At 32.5% G+C, this 14,834-nt stretch overlaps 2 protein-coding genes across 3 annotated transcripts; one reads left to right on the top strand and one right to left on the bottom strand.

Moving 5' to 3' along the window:
* Window positions 1–1,757: 1,757 nt before the first annotated feature.
* Window positions 1,758–3,688, bottom strand: LOC108468131 (heat shock factor-binding protein-like). 2 transcript variants are annotated; one of them, XM_017768991.2, is made up of 5 exons: window positions 3,540–3,688; window positions 2,922–2,975; window positions 2,654–2,677; window positions 2,539–2,581; window positions 1,758–2,126 (listed from the first exon to the last, which is right to left on the bottom strand). In XM_017768991.2, the coding sequence occupies exons 1-5, from the start codon at window positions 3,540–3,542 to the stop codon at window positions 1,981–1,983; spliced, it is 270 nt and encodes an 89-aa protein (XP_017624480.1). In that variant the 5' UTR covers window positions 3,543–3,688; the 3' UTR covers window positions 1,758–1,980. The 2 variants fall into 2 exon arrangements, with proteins under 2 accessions (XP_017624480.1, XP_017624481.1); XM_017768992.2 differs by lacking the exon at window positions 2,654–2,677.
* Window positions 3,689–13,568: 9,880 nt separating this feature from the next.
* On the top strand, window positions 13,569–14,516 carry LOC108468685 (ADP-ribosylation factor-like protein 2). The gene is made up of 5 exons (XM_017769554.1): window positions 13,569–13,632; window positions 13,726–13,837; window positions 13,996–14,158; window positions 14,340–14,420; window positions 14,502–14,516. Exons 1-5 carry the CDS (start codon window positions 13,569–13,571, stop codon window positions 14,514–14,516), a joined length of 435 nt encoding a protein of 144 aa, XP_017625043.1.
* The last annotated feature ends 318 nt before the right edge of the window (window positions 14,517–14,834 follow it).

The following is a 14,834-nucleotide window of genomic DNA, read 5'->3' as shown; positions in this document are numbered from 1 at the left end:
TAGAAACAAAAAAAAAAAAAAGGCTAATACCTCTAGTTTTCTCCTTGGCGTTTCATTACTCCTCACAACACTGCTCAACGCCACCTCGTTCACTGTCCACTCGAGCGGTTTGGTTGAGACAGAGGGCAGCGGCTTTCAGGGCTGGATGGCCGTGTGCATGGCGATGGGTGAGTTGGAGATGGAGTCCGAGATTAGCCGGTGCGTATTGGAAAGCAACAATCGGTACATAAGCTACGGGGCTCTGCAAGGGGACACCGTGCCCTGCTCTCGAAGGGGTGCGTCCTACTATAACTGTCAGCCAGGGGCTGAAGCTAACCCTTACGACCGAGGCTGCAGTGCCATCAATCGTTGCCGTCATTAGTAATTGTAACATGGAAAATACAGTAATAAAGTGGGATTATTATGAGATTAACCTTTTGTGCTTATTTTACCTCTATATTTTATGCTTCACAATTTATTTTTTTGGCTCGAAAAATCATTAAACAACAGATTCATCTAAACTAGTTCTAACGTATTATGACATGATATGTTCCACTGTCAAATTCCGAAGTTCGACCACAGGTTGCTATTACAAAATCCCGTAGGAACCGTATAATGATCAGTACAAGCACAATGCCATGAACTTTCAATGGGTTTCTCATTAGTTCGGTTCGGTTAAGGAAGACATATTATCAGACCCTGTTAAAGTACAACTAAGCTGAAAAGTTAGGCAGCAGAGAGTTAAGCAGTTAGCTTATACGGTTAGTTTGTTTAGTTGTTAGATTTTCGGTTAACAGCAGTTGAGGATTGATGTATTTGTATAAGTAGGTAGTTTTAGCAGAAAATCAAGGTCATGTGAATCATTCATAAAATTCAAAGAAAATTGTTTCTTCAAATTCCAGATTTGTTCTCTTTAGTTTTTTACCTTCTTTTAGTATTTCTTTCTGACCCTTTCAGTTTTTCTGAAAAGATATCCTGGTGAACCCTATTTCTCCTTAATATGAGCTTTAAATTTTGTCCAAGTCTACTTATATTTTTTTTAAATGACTGACTGAATCTTAATTAAGCCTTATCATTATCTAAAAAATAAAGTAAAAATATAGCATATTACGAACATCAAAACAGGTTAAACCAGGTTCAGAACTTAAGCTCGACTCATATTTTAAATGAATTTATGTTCCTTATGAAAGCTCATTATTCAGACTTACTATTTTTGTCCCAATCTTTTCAAATTTTAGACAAATTGCCAAAACTTTGAACAAGTCTAATACAAGAAAAGCTTTAAGACATGAAATAACTATTAAAGCTAGCAGTTCTTACCTGAAATCAAAAATTTATCTGAATTAATCTCAACCCAAATTCAACTCAACTCAATTGAATCATACAAAAATTAACTCAAAACCAAATTAACATAACTCTGAATTGAACTGAGTCCCTAATGATCTAAAACCACACCCAATAACTAAACCACAGAACCCAAATTAAAAACAACTGAAAGCTAAGATCGAAATCATCTAAACCCAAAACTAATCCACACCGAAATCGCCCTAAAACGTTGAAGCAAAATGGACCCAATTCATAAAAACCCAACGTACAACTTGCTAAATTGACGGATTAATAAGATCCATAGTAACTAGAGACAATGTTGAAATGTATTTCTAGATTGAATGTAAGCTAGGACAAATTATCTTAAAAAATAAAAATCATCTAGCATATTAGATTTGGGGTTGTCCACAGATTAAGGTTCAGGGTTAACAGCATCTCAACCAAGCCCGGTATTGCACAGTAAAAACTTCAAATTCATTAAATTCCCCCTAAAAATTGCCAAAACAACCCAATTCACCGAAGAAAAACTTGGTACATGTAAAAAAACTGGAAAGCAGGGACACATAGTAATGTCCCTGCTCTATCTTGCACGAAAGTAGTCTCAAAACAAGATATCACCAAATTAGAACGAATTACATTCACAATTAACCGCTAAATACAATCTTTGGCCAAGTTTTATGCAGAGTCATCCTCTTGATTCGCTCCGTCTGACTTTTGCTTTGGTGGGGCTAAAGGGGATGGAGAGCCCTCCATTCCCATCTCTGCTTTTAGGTCATTGATGCTCTGCTCCAGCTCATTTATACGGTCTCCCATTTCATCAAGTGCTTTGAAGTTAAGTAAACGATAGATGTCAGACAATTCAGAGTAATACTAAAGTAACTAATTTACTATTTCTATTTCAATTAATGATATGATACTACGAAATGTAACAAAGGGTCTAACTTATTTCATACTCAACCGGCAAAACACCATCTCGTAAAGCTTAGCCTCATAGTCCAAGATTTCCCAAGAAGTTGACAAATTTGATACTAAAGTACAGATTATTTTAGACAATTCAACCTATTCATACAACAATACAATGAAAAGGCTAAACGAAGAAATATAAGACAACCTTTTCTACGAAATTATCATCTATGTAATGAAGCAACTCAATGACACTTCACATATTCAACAATTTCTATCTTACAAAAAGAACATGTTCCAATGACATTTAAAAATATACGAAAAGGATATTCTTTGTGATGATGGACTCCGACATTGTTTGAAACCTGGATTGCTGCAAATGAAATATTTGTCAATTACTGAGATATATTCAAACAACTATAGAATGGGTCCAGTTATAACTCACTATTTGTTGAAGAAGAGTTTGCACCTAAAAAAAAAAAACAATCAGTCAAAAAAATCGTTAACTAAATCCCTAAAATAGACGACCTCGAGAAGCACAGCAAATAATTTCTATAATTATACTCATTCACTAGGATTGATCGACTTTGCAACCTAAAAGTCGGGACTATACGAAAACTAGCAATGGATATGCCCTCAAGGTACCAGCAAAACAGCCTACATTAAAAGCAGGTTATTGTTACATGCTATAAAAAAGGGTTGAGTAAACTCACGAAAACAGACATATCAGCAGTGCTTTGCTTTGAGTCTTCCAAATTATGCCCGTCCTGCGAAAATGTGTACCAGTCAGCCCATACCACACAGCATTAGTATATGTCAAGCTACACAAAGCTAACCCCTAATTTCAGATTTCAAATCAAAACATCAAATACCTCGAAGTTATAACCCTCTAATCGACTTAAACCGGATCATCATTTTTTTTTATTTAATATGAATTTTCGAATTGCATGACATTAAATAAAAAGGTTTGGGTCTCAAAACAAGTAAAACCTTTAAAAAAAGGTCAAAAAGAGAAACTGCGCAAACATTCATGAATAGGCAGAGAAAATAAAACCCAAACCCCAGCACTGCAAGTAAAACACGAAATTTCCAATCATTTGCTTTAGAGATGAAGCAGAAGAGCATGGTTTTCTTTATATAAAAAAAAATTAAAGATTAGCGAGGTTTTAGAGATAGCGGAAACGAAGTCGAAAAATAACGCTCATTGCAGCAAATCCTTTATCAATTGTGATGCGATTCCAGATCGGAGATGAAAAGAATTGAAGCAAATGATAGGTAATAAGATTATCAGTTTCTAAAGTTCAAAAAGAAAGAAGGAAAGCAAAGTTTACCATTGATTGGCAGTGGATCTTGGATTGTTGTTTCCCGCTGGTTCGTTAAACCGTAGCTTCAATTCGAAAACTTGAATTGCGTTGAGATTGAGGGAAAATTTTAGAATTGATCGCCGCTTTTTATAAAGGTAGAGGGTAGTGTTCCTTTTTCATCCGGCCCTACACCATTTATTTACCTATATGCCACTATCTAAGCTATTCTTTTCATTTTTCAAATGGGTATAATAATAGAATTGATTATTTATATTATTTATCTGGTCTAATCTTTCCACTTTTGAAATTTAACTTGTACTTTATTTTTAATCTTCTTAGTCTCTTCACTCTTTTTGTTTAATAATCGAAATTCAATTGATAATAAGGATTTTTATTAAATTAGATTATATAATATTTTTAAAATAAATAAAATTACTCAAGTGGCTAATGTTATAAGTGTTGAAGGTTTAATAAGTAAATAAAAATATTGAATATGGAATTATAAGATTATTCAATATTTATTTAGAAAAGCATTGTGAAAGTCGATACCTTTTTCCTTTTATCTTTTTTTTTACATGATTTTCCTATAGTTTTAAATTGGCCACATAAGCAAAATGCCAAATAACTAAACAGAAATGCTAAATATGGGGTTGTAAAGCTTTCAATTCTAAATATAAGATTGTAAGGTTCTCCAACATTGTTCCAAATAAGTAGATTGGAAGTCAATACTTTTTTTTTTCTTTTGGCTTACACGACGCTTTGTCACGGGGTTAGAACTTTAGTTTGGCAAATCACGTGGCCGTAGGCGATATTTTTGCTTCAAATCTGCCTAAGTTAGCCTAACTCTCAAAAATTAAAATTTACAAAAGAATTTCTCTAAGGCACCGAAATAAACCGCAAGCAAATCCAAAACAAAGGAGCAACGAAAGCACTGAAAAAGCCATAATAAAGCAACGCACACAAGGATAAGAACATGGATTTCCACCTAACTAATATATGAACCTAATTCTTTAGGCATTCACACATACTAATTATCGTTTAACGTTTGATCATCATTCTAGCTTAAGTAAAGCTTCGTAAGAAGTTACTTAACTAGAAGATCTTAAGTGTATAATCATCAACTCAACACCTATCGCATCATGTACACAAATAAGTTATCGTGGGACAATCTCACCGGATGACATGTTGTGACTAGTTGTCCTCTTTAAAGAACTTCTTATTATATCGCATGATAATACCTACAACATGATCTGCCAACTATCATACGATTACAAGATAATTTTTCTTTATTTTGGGAAACCTCTTCAATGAAATCCACACGACAATCCTATTGTAGGGTAGTTAAATTATTGTTGGGGATTGACCTGATTAAGCAACGAACAAGTAAAAAAATAGCAGAAGAAATTGAAAAATTGAACACACAAATTTAACGTGGAAAAACCCATCCAAAGAGGATTAAAAACCACGGGCAAAAATCATTTTACTATAATGGAAAAAGAACGAAGAGTACAAAAAGATGGGGATAAAAACTAAATCCCGAAAACAAAAAACCCTTAAAACGTAACACAAAATTTTTCAAAAGTGTTATGAGTTCTAATTTTTTAATGAGTGTATTTCCTAATGTTGTAAAATAGTCTATTTAAAAGCTAAATTCGTAGGTCAAATAATAATAAAATAATTTAGACAAATCAAAGTTCGACTAAAACAAATAAATAGAGTTTGACTGGAAGATCATCTCTCAAATTTGACTAAAATATGAGACATACTCAATAAATCTCCACATTGTCTCGTATTTCCACAATCCCATCTTTGCCAAAGTCCGTCATGGGCCTATCATGAACTGTACAAAGAATTAACTGAGTTGAATCTGTGCTTGGAAGCTGGAAGACTTCTAGCCTTCGACTTGTGTACTGTCAAATCAAAACTAACCTAAGCCTAATTTTCGCGAACACAGTGCCCTAACTTTTCAAAATTTGCATCCAAAGAAGAACCTCTCTTCAATGAAACGATCATACCTTTTTTCCCCTTTATGACCACATTGTCTCTGCTCTAAACGAGTTGACTTCAACTCCGTAACGGACATAGGACATCTGGTTTAACTAGTCATTGTAGAACCTTCCAGAATATAAAGACTGACGGTCCATTTACCTTTTAACAAAACGAAAGCCCCACGAGACACATTAATATCATTCGACTCAATGTTGATTCTGCAACATTTCGAGTCTAAAATACTCAAGGAGATGAGATTCTTTTGTAAATCAGGTACATACCTTATTGGATGAATCGTTTCCCATGCGCACAACTCCACTTTCAACTGAACTATATGTGGAGAACTATTCTCTTAAGACATATGTGGAAAGAACATCCTAAATCTGGGATCTACCTGGACATAAGCTCGAACTATCGCTCATTGACACTAACAAGAAATCGTCACTGCTTTCTTCGGCCAAATTAACACCAACTACATCTTCTTCGTTATTCTCAATAGCTCTTTTAATTAGCAGTTTATAACAATCTGCTTTGACATGACCTAATTTCTTACAATAGCGACATCTTTTGTCTCCTTTCTTTGATGCTACCAAAATGGAAGCTTGCCTATTTGCCTTACTATCCAAACCAAACTCATCGTCGAGTTTGTCTTTACTCAAAAAATGACCTTTCACATCCTCGAATAAGAGTTTGTCTCTTCCATAAATTAGGGTCTCCCTAAAAGTCTTGTATGAAGAGAGTAAAGAGCACAATAATAACATAGCATGATCTCCATTCTTTATATCATTCAAAAGAGTAATAAATTGACTAATCTGATCTCTAAGAATCTCACCTTCGTTCATCCGAAACATAAATAAACATTGTATCAACACTAAACGGTTAGCTAGAGACTTAGTCACATAAAGAGTTTTTAACTTTTCCACAAGGCGGATGAGCTTTTCTCTATCAATACCTCCTGCAATACCCTGTTCGCGAGGCACGACTAGACTATAGACATGGCTTTTTCATCAAGCTCTTCTCATTCTATCTGATCTAGATTCTTAGGCTTTTTTTCAGTAACGACCTTTTTTAGGCCGGTCTAAACTAGAATTATGATCATTCAAATTGTCACAGATTGAAATTTATGACACCATTGAACTTCTCAAATGTCAAACCTTGTTGCTGCCATCTCTAAACAGGCTGATCTATGAAAATTAAACTAGTTTTGATACCACTTGTTGGGGATCAACCCAATTAAGCAACAAACAAGTAAAAAAAAATAGTAGAAGAAATTGAGAAATTGAACACACAAATTTAACGTGGAAAAATCCCTCCAAAGAGGATAAAAAACCACGAGCAAAGATAATTTTACTATAATGGCAAAAGAACGAAGAGTACAAAAAGATGGAGATAAAAACTAAACCTTGAAACCCGAAAACAAAGAACCCTCAAAACATAAACACAAAATTCTTCAAAAGTGTTATGAGCTCTAATATTTTAATGGGTGTATTTTTTAAGGTTGTAAAAGAGCCTATTTATAGGCTAAATTCGTAGGTTAAATAATAATAAAATAATCTAAAAAAATCAAAGTTTGACTAAAACAAATAAACAGAGTTTGACTGAAAGATTATCTCTCAAATTTGACTAAAATATGAGGCATACTTAACAACTATAATGCCATCACAAGAGACTATTGATGAAGGTCGTAAGTCTTGTTTAGGGATCTTCTCCCACTCAATCTTTTAAAATCATGCAAGGTTTTTAATGATTGATTTCAATCATAAATGATTAATAAATGCATGAAAAGTACATATGATATTCTTTTCCTAAACTATATGACATGCTTATCATACATATGCATAAACATACTTTTGCAATCGATTTAAATATCATGATGCTATAATATAAAAGCGTAAAATTAAATGACTCTGACCAACAAAAATTTTCATGATTTCATCTTAGAAAAAGTAAAAAAAAAAAAGAAGTTACAATGGTTTCTCCAAAGCATGCTTTGAGTTTTCTTGTTGAAAGCCAAATATCCTTATTTCTAGGGGTTTTTCCCAAAACTAATTGTAAGATTCATTCACTCCGATGCCCAAGACAAAGCATCTCCTCAATTGGAATTGATAAATGGCATATTAGTTATAATAACTCATTTTCAAGTGGTGTTGAAAACAATGGTTTCGAGACAACAATTTCGATCAGTGAGTCAGTATTTTAATATTTATAAGGTTATTAAAGTGCTATAATAAAATTTGGTTAAAAACTTTTAGCGTTTAGATAATTAAGTAAAAATGGTTAAATCGTAAAAGCTACAAAAGTTAATTGCTAATAGTTAAAAGTGTTAAATGACTATGGAAATTTTAATTAATGGACTTATGTGGTAATTAGACCATATGGACTTTTAGTAGATGGTTAGGACAAGGTGATGCATGAAATTAGATTAAGTTTTAAAAGGTAAATTTGTAATTAAATAATTAAGTAAAATAAAACAAAAGGAAACCAACATGTTGTCATCTTCCATAAGCTCTCCACCGATTTTTGAAGAAGGGAAAAACACCATTTTCATAGCTTGAAGTTCAGCTAGCTTGTAACATTGCATTTAAGTTGGTTTTGATTTTGTTTTTAGTAATTTTATGTTTTTGAGATCGTTGTAGCTTAATCTATCTAACCCAAAGACCAATTCGTAAAACCGTCAAATGCTTAGAATTTTACTATAGATGAATTTGTGTTGTTCTTGAATTTTTATGATAGATTATTAAGTTTGATAGTTAAATATGACTATTTTGTAAAGTGATTTTAGTTAATTTTAAAGTTTAGGGACTAAGTTGTTAAAATTGCAAAATATCATGTAATTCTTGTGATAAAATGATAAAAGTGAACTATTTAGGGACCATATAGAATTCGACATAAGTGTTTTTTGGGCTAATTTGTGATAATTGTGAGAATTTTGATTTTAGGGACTAAATTGTATAAAAGGTGAAAGTTTAGGGTAAATGTGAAAATGTCATTAAAGGGTTGATTTCATAAATTTAAGTGTTTTAAGATGTTTAATTTGGTTAATTGAATTAAACTATTATATTTAGATCAAGAAATGGATTAATCTATTGATAAATGAGGAAAAAGAAAGGTCGTCAAATAATCGTCGTCGCATGTCGTTAGCTATCGTGTATTGGTAAGTTCGTAATAGGTTTATTACAATCTTTTTATTGAGTTTAATTTAAATATTTATGTTTTTTTTATATATATTATCATAAACATGACGAAAACGAGTAAGACTATAGCCGAAAGACGCTATGGCATCATGATGAAAACAAGTAAGACCATAGTTAAAAGACGCTATGGCATCATGACAGAAGTGAGTAAGACCATGGCTGGAAGGAAAAATGGCATCATTATAAATAGGACTCAAACCATAGTTAAAAGACGCTATGGCATCCTTTAACAATTGATTATCAGGTACTATGTATCGGTGGAAAGTTCAATAAAGGAATAGTTAGTTTCATTTTTGTATATGATTTATAATTAAATTGAAAGGTATCATATGTTTGATTATATGAACTTAGTAAGTTTTATATCAGCTTACCTCTTTTGGTTTTCTTCTTGTATATTGTTGGATCTGCGTCGTTAATTGGATCGGTTTTGGAAATCACACTATCCGCCATCACATCACTTTGGTAGCTTTCTGATCATTTTAGTCTGGTTATAAGTAGCAGGTAAATAGGGCTTTGATATGTTAAAGTTAATAGGTATCTTGGTGATGTTTTGGCCATTTGAAATGTAAATATGTTTATGGATGTTTGGTAATTTGAATTAGCAGAATTCTATTTGATGCATTTTTTGATAGATTGTTGTGAAATGATAATTGTATTTTGGAAACTTATTACTTTGATTTGGTTATATTAGCCTTTAGAAACTTGATATAATTGGATGATTTTGACATAAGGTATTTTGGGATTTGGTTGAATGTTTAAATAAAGTTAACAAGTTGATTATGTCTTGGATTGAATGATTTTTGTTATGTTTGATTTGATACGCCAATGAGGGCATATTGGTTAGGGACATAGGTTGAGTGTGAATTGGTATGTTTTGACTCTTTTAAGCACATTTTGGATAAGTTTGATCATTAGTTATTGTATTGCTTAGAACCGAAGCTTTTGAATGTGAGTTAACTTAATTTTAAATGAAATTTGGGTACACAAAGGCTATTACATGGCCTTGTGATTCTTAAATTTTGGTGCAGGTATTTTCCACATGATCACAGGATGTTACACGGTCTGGTGACACAACCGTGTATCCCTATTTCAAATTGCACACGGTCTGCAACGTGGTCATGTGTCCTTATTTCGAATTACACATAATTTGCGACACGACTGTGTGACCCTATTTTTGAATTGTACATGCTTTGGCCACATGATTATGACCCTAAGCCACACAGCCTAGGCTCTGTCACACGGCCTGGCCACATAGCCGTGTGAACCCTGTTTGCACTTTTTACTCAGAATTTTGTAGAAGTTTCAATTTAATCTAGATTTGGTTCTAGTTTATTTTAGATGTTCAATAAGTTCGAATTAGGTTCAAAATTGATTGAAAAACATGGAAATGATTGAATATAAATTGTTTGTTTGAATTTGATTGAAATTATGAAAAATATCTAAAGATTATTGTTGTAGTGCCTTATAACTCGGGTCAAGCGACTGAACCGAGTATAGGGTGTTACATTATTCTATCAAAAGGTTTGCTTATTTTCAATTAGATTAATGACATGTTTAGATTCGTCAACTAATATAAGTTGTCCTTCTATATTATGATCCAATCACATGATACTGCTTACTATTAGTTGAACATTAGACAACTAGTGAGCTAATATTTGCTTCCATTTTGCTTTGCATGCAAAAACCATTGAGGACAATACATAAAGGGTATTAATGTAATTCATGAATAATTTTACTAAACCAATTTATTCGAAAAAATATAAATGTATATAGATAAAAATACTACATTTAGGGAACCATATCCAACAGTCTCCAACTAGTCTCTATCGGGTAGTTCTACCCCTCGAAACATTTGCCTCAACTTATGTTTTTGCCATCGCCTAACTCAAACTATATTGCTCTCTTGTACATCTCGATCATAAAAGTTCACTGCTCTTACTTGCCTCTATTGTGACTTCCCTCAATCAAGATCCCCTTGATCTATATAAATAGGTTTAAACATGCCCACATTGAACATCAGGTTAACCTTGAGAATTATCACCAACTCAGGTTTGTAAGCCCCTTGGCTTACCTGCTTCAAAACTTTGAAAAGGCCCCTATGTCTTTTACAAGTCAATAGTAAGTCATAATGTAAAACACTAGATAAGTGTTTAAGTTATACCTCGTTTGTAGCATTACTGGATTCAACTGCCTAGTTTGCATCACTACTTTTCTTCCAAAGTCTAATGCACAACCCACTTCTCCCATAGGTGGTAGCCCCTCTGATAACTCAACAGGCTTCACATCCCAAAGTGGTTTTCATAGCATTTGATCTACCAAGTCGATTTTCTTAACATCATAAACATCCTGGGCTAGCTGGATTGCCGACAATACCTTAGTTCCACCTCTTATGTTTTGACTCACCAGCACAACGCATTGTTGTTGTCGAGTATCTAATACGTATATACAATCGATAAAAGGAATCAATAGAGCATTAATCTTGCACTACAGGAAAATAGGGCTTTAGCGGCATTTTTAACGGTGTTTTATCAAAAAACGCCACAAAAATTGTAAAACATAGAGCAATAGCGACGTTTTTGGTAAACGCCGCTAAAAACAGAGTAATAGCAGCGTTTTTTGTTAAAATGCCGCTAAAAACAGAGCATAAACCGCCGCTAAAAACCAGAGCATTAGCGACGCTTTTGGAAAAACACCCCTAAAAACCAGAGCATTAACGGCGCTTTCGGTAAAATGCCGCTAAAAATCGGAGCATTAGCGGCGTTTTCGGTAAAACGCCGCTAAAAATCGGAGCATTAGCGGCGCTTTCGGTAAAACACTGCTAAAAACTGGAGCATTAACGGTGCTTTCGGTAAAACACTGCTAAAAGTCATATAACCCCTAAAACCCTAAACCCTCAAAAAAATCATAAACACTAATCTATAATCCTTAAAACATTAAACTCTTAAACCTTAAAAAATCTTAAACCCTAAACTATAACCCCTAAAATACTAAACCCTAAAAAACATCACATGGATGTTGATGTACATCATATGTTAAATATTTTCTTATATAATTGTAAAAGAGATAGTATTAATTTTAAAATATTGAATTAATTATCATTATAGTTTAAGGTTTATGATTTAGGGCATATGGTTAAGGGTTTAAGGTTTCTGATTACTATTTTAAGTTTTATGGATTATGGGTTTAGGGATTATGGTTTAAGGGTTAGGGGTCTAGGATTAAGAGTTTATATTTTAGGATTTAGGATTTAGGGTCTAGGGATTAAGGATTAAGATTTTAGGGTTTAGTTAATTAATGTTTTTAATTTATATGATAAATATTTTCTTATATAATTGTAAAAAGATAATATTAATTTAAAAATATTGAATCAATTAATCATTATAGTTTAGGGTTTACGATTTAGGGTATATGATTAAGGGTTTAAGGTTTATGAGTTACTATTTTAAGGTTTATGTATTATGGTTTAAGGGTTGGGGTTTAAAGTTTAAGGGTTAGGGGTTAGGGGTTAGGGGTTAGGGGTTATACATTATGGTTCAGGGTTAATGGTTTATATTTTAAGATTTTAGAGTTTAGAGTTTAAGGATTAAGGGTTTAGATTAATTAGTGTTTTTAATTTATATATTAAATAATTTATTATATGATTGTAAAAGAGATAATTTTAATTTTAATATCTTAAAATTTAAGAGATAATAGATAAACTTTATATATATTAAATGATTTAAGATTTAAGGTTTACTTGATATTTGTTAAATGATAAAATTTTATACAACCAATTAATACTTTTATTTTAAAAATATTTAATCTAAACCATTTGATATATTTAAATATTAGATTTAAAAAATTGATAAATAAATAACAACATTGATAACAAATAAAATGAAATACAAAAATGAAAATAAAATATAAAATAGAGATTAATGGCGTTTTTATGAAAAATGCTGCAAAAAAATATGCAATAACGGCGTTTTTTTATAAAAACGCCACAAAAAATGCAATAAAAAAAGTGGCGCCCTTTTATCCCCAAATTTCCCCCCGAAACCTCTAATTTCCCCCCTAAAATCAGTATCCTCAAAACCATTTAGGTGTTTCTCTCTACCGCTTTTGCTACTTTCCAATTTTCCCAGGTAGATCTGCATTTGAATTCATCAAACAGCCATGGAAGCTCTCATCTCTCAATTCACTTTCCTCTCAAATCAAGCTTTACAAGGCAACAAGAATTTCGATCCATCCGCATGGAAGACCTAATGAAGCTTTTCGAGATCGAATCTTACAAAGCATGGGCAGCTTTGGAGCTAGAGGAAGAAAAACAAGTGAAAGGAGTGAAATAACCATGCAACAAGCGAGAGGATTATTTTGACTCGATCATGGAAGCTGCAGTGGATGAGTTCAGGCGATTCGAGGAAGAAATGGAATGCGAGGCAAAAGTGAACTCAGTGGTGTTGATGATCTGCTTGAGAAAGTTAAAAAATCGGGATTTGATGGAAAAAGGTGCAAACATTGCGTCTAAATTGTATGTTGAAGCTGCTATGAAATCTGCAGGTTTTAATGGACTTTCACCTAACAAGGTTCATCCTTCATGAAAAAAGTTATATATATATATATATATATATATATTGTATTTATTTAATTTCATTTTTTTTTTTAATTTATATGTATGATTGATAAGGAACCTTGATGGGGGTTTCTTTGATGTTACTGTTTTCTTTAATGGATTATTTGTTTTTAATTAAAATCCATGAACTTGGTTTCAAGCAATTTTTCCACAAATTCTTCGGCTATGAGTTCTTCTTTCCATGCACAGTCATAAAATTGTTGCTTATCACATTATGAAAATTTTCTTAGTTTCTTTCTATCTTTGCTGTAAGCAGAAGAAATGGGACTTCTTAGTATCATTCAGAAAATCAAGAGAAAAGAAAAGGAAATGCGAATCCTTATGGTGTAAGTTTCATATTTTTCTCTCCCTTCAATTTTTTTCTTCTTTTTGTTCATTCGATAATTTGTATTCATAATTATACTGAATTGTTGGCACATTGGGCTTGATAATTCAGGGAAGACCACGATTGTTTTGAAGATTAACGGAGAGGATACAAGTGTAATTAGTCCTACTCTTGGCTTTAACATCAAAACCATCACATACCAGAAGTAAAACTTTTGCATTTTTTAACAATTTCTAATCATTAACTACCTGAGCTCACCAAGTGTTTGAAAATAAAAATTTTTGGGTTGTTTCTTTTTGTAGTTTTCTTCATTATATTTATGATTTGTAATGTTGAATTAGATTTGATTTTGGGTTTCGGCAGATATACTCTGAATATATGGGATGTAGGTGGTCAAAGAACTATAAGATCATATTGGAGGAACTATTTTGAGCAAACAGATGGTTTGGTTTGGGTTGTTGATAGCTCAGATCTTAGAAGATTAGATGATTGCAAAATGGAACTGGATAATCTTCTAAAGGAAGAGGTAAGATGTTAATTTGACTTGTTTTTTTCCCCATCAAATGCACTTCTTATATTCATTATGGTGAAGCTATCCATCTTACTATAACAGTTTGAGGTTCTTTGCAATAAATATTAGAAAACAAAACCTTGCAAGCTAATGCCGTGCAATGTAAAGCGTGGCTTATGCTTTCTTTGTGTTGCAGAGGTTATCAGGAGCATCCTTGTTGATACTAGCAAACAAACAGGACATAAAAGGTGCTCTTACACAAGCTGAAATTGCTAAAGTAAGATTACTAGTTGATAATTAAGTACTTACTTCAGCTTGTTAATTTTTTAATTTTGTTGTCTTTGTCTATGTTTGTTAGACTGCAAAACCGTGAATGCGATGTTTAGTTCTTAATTTGAAGACACCAAATTTGGTTTCATTTTTGAAGAGTCAAGTCCATGCTTACCTTTAAATTTGCCCCTCTAGTTAAATTTTTTTAATTATGTGCTCTATTGCATGCTGGCTGATCTTTAAAATGATGTTAAGGATATCCTTTTTTTCATTAGCAGACATCATGCAATATTTTAACTAATACTATTAGCGTTTATCATATGCTTTTTACATGAATCCATATGATTTTTGGGTTTTATGGAAGTTTGTATCTCTTAAACTGGAATAACAACCATCAGTATGAGTTTCTATTAATGTGCTC

Source organism: Gossypium arboreum, chromosome 8 (genome assembly GCF_025698485.1).
Source record: "Gossypium arboreum isolate Shixiya-1 chromosome 8, ASM2569848v2, whole genome shotgun sequence".
NCBI lineage: Eukaryota > Viridiplantae > Streptophyta > Magnoliopsida > Malvales > Malvaceae > Gossypium > Gossypium arboreum.
The sequence above is the reverse complement of the archived record's forward strand: the minus strand, read 5'-3'. Positions and strand labels throughout refer to the sequence as shown.

Bases quoted from the DNA above. Each gene is read 5' to 3' on its own strand.
- LOC108468131 (XM_017768991.2), bottom strand. The intron at 2,678-2,921 runs GTGAGTTTACTC...TTTTTTTTTTAG, and splicing joins CTGCTGATATGTCTGTTTTC to GTGCAAACTCTTCTTCAACA. The intron at 2,582-2,653 runs GTGAGTTATAAC...TTTCATTTGCAG, and splicing joins AAACTCTTCTTCAACAAATA to CAATCCAGGTTTCAAACAAT.
- LOC108468685 (XM_017769554.1), top strand. From the start codon at position 13,569: ATGGGACTTCTTAGTATCATTCAGAAAATCAAGAGAAAAGAAAAGGAA. The intron at 13,633-13,725 runs TGTAAGTTTCAT...ATTGTTGGCACA, and splicing joins GGAAATGCGAATCCTTATGG to TTGGGCTTGATAATTCAGGG. The intron at 13,838-13,995 runs GTAAAACTTTTG...GGGTTTCGGCAG, and splicing joins AAAACCATCACATACCAGAA to ATATACTCTGAATATATGGG.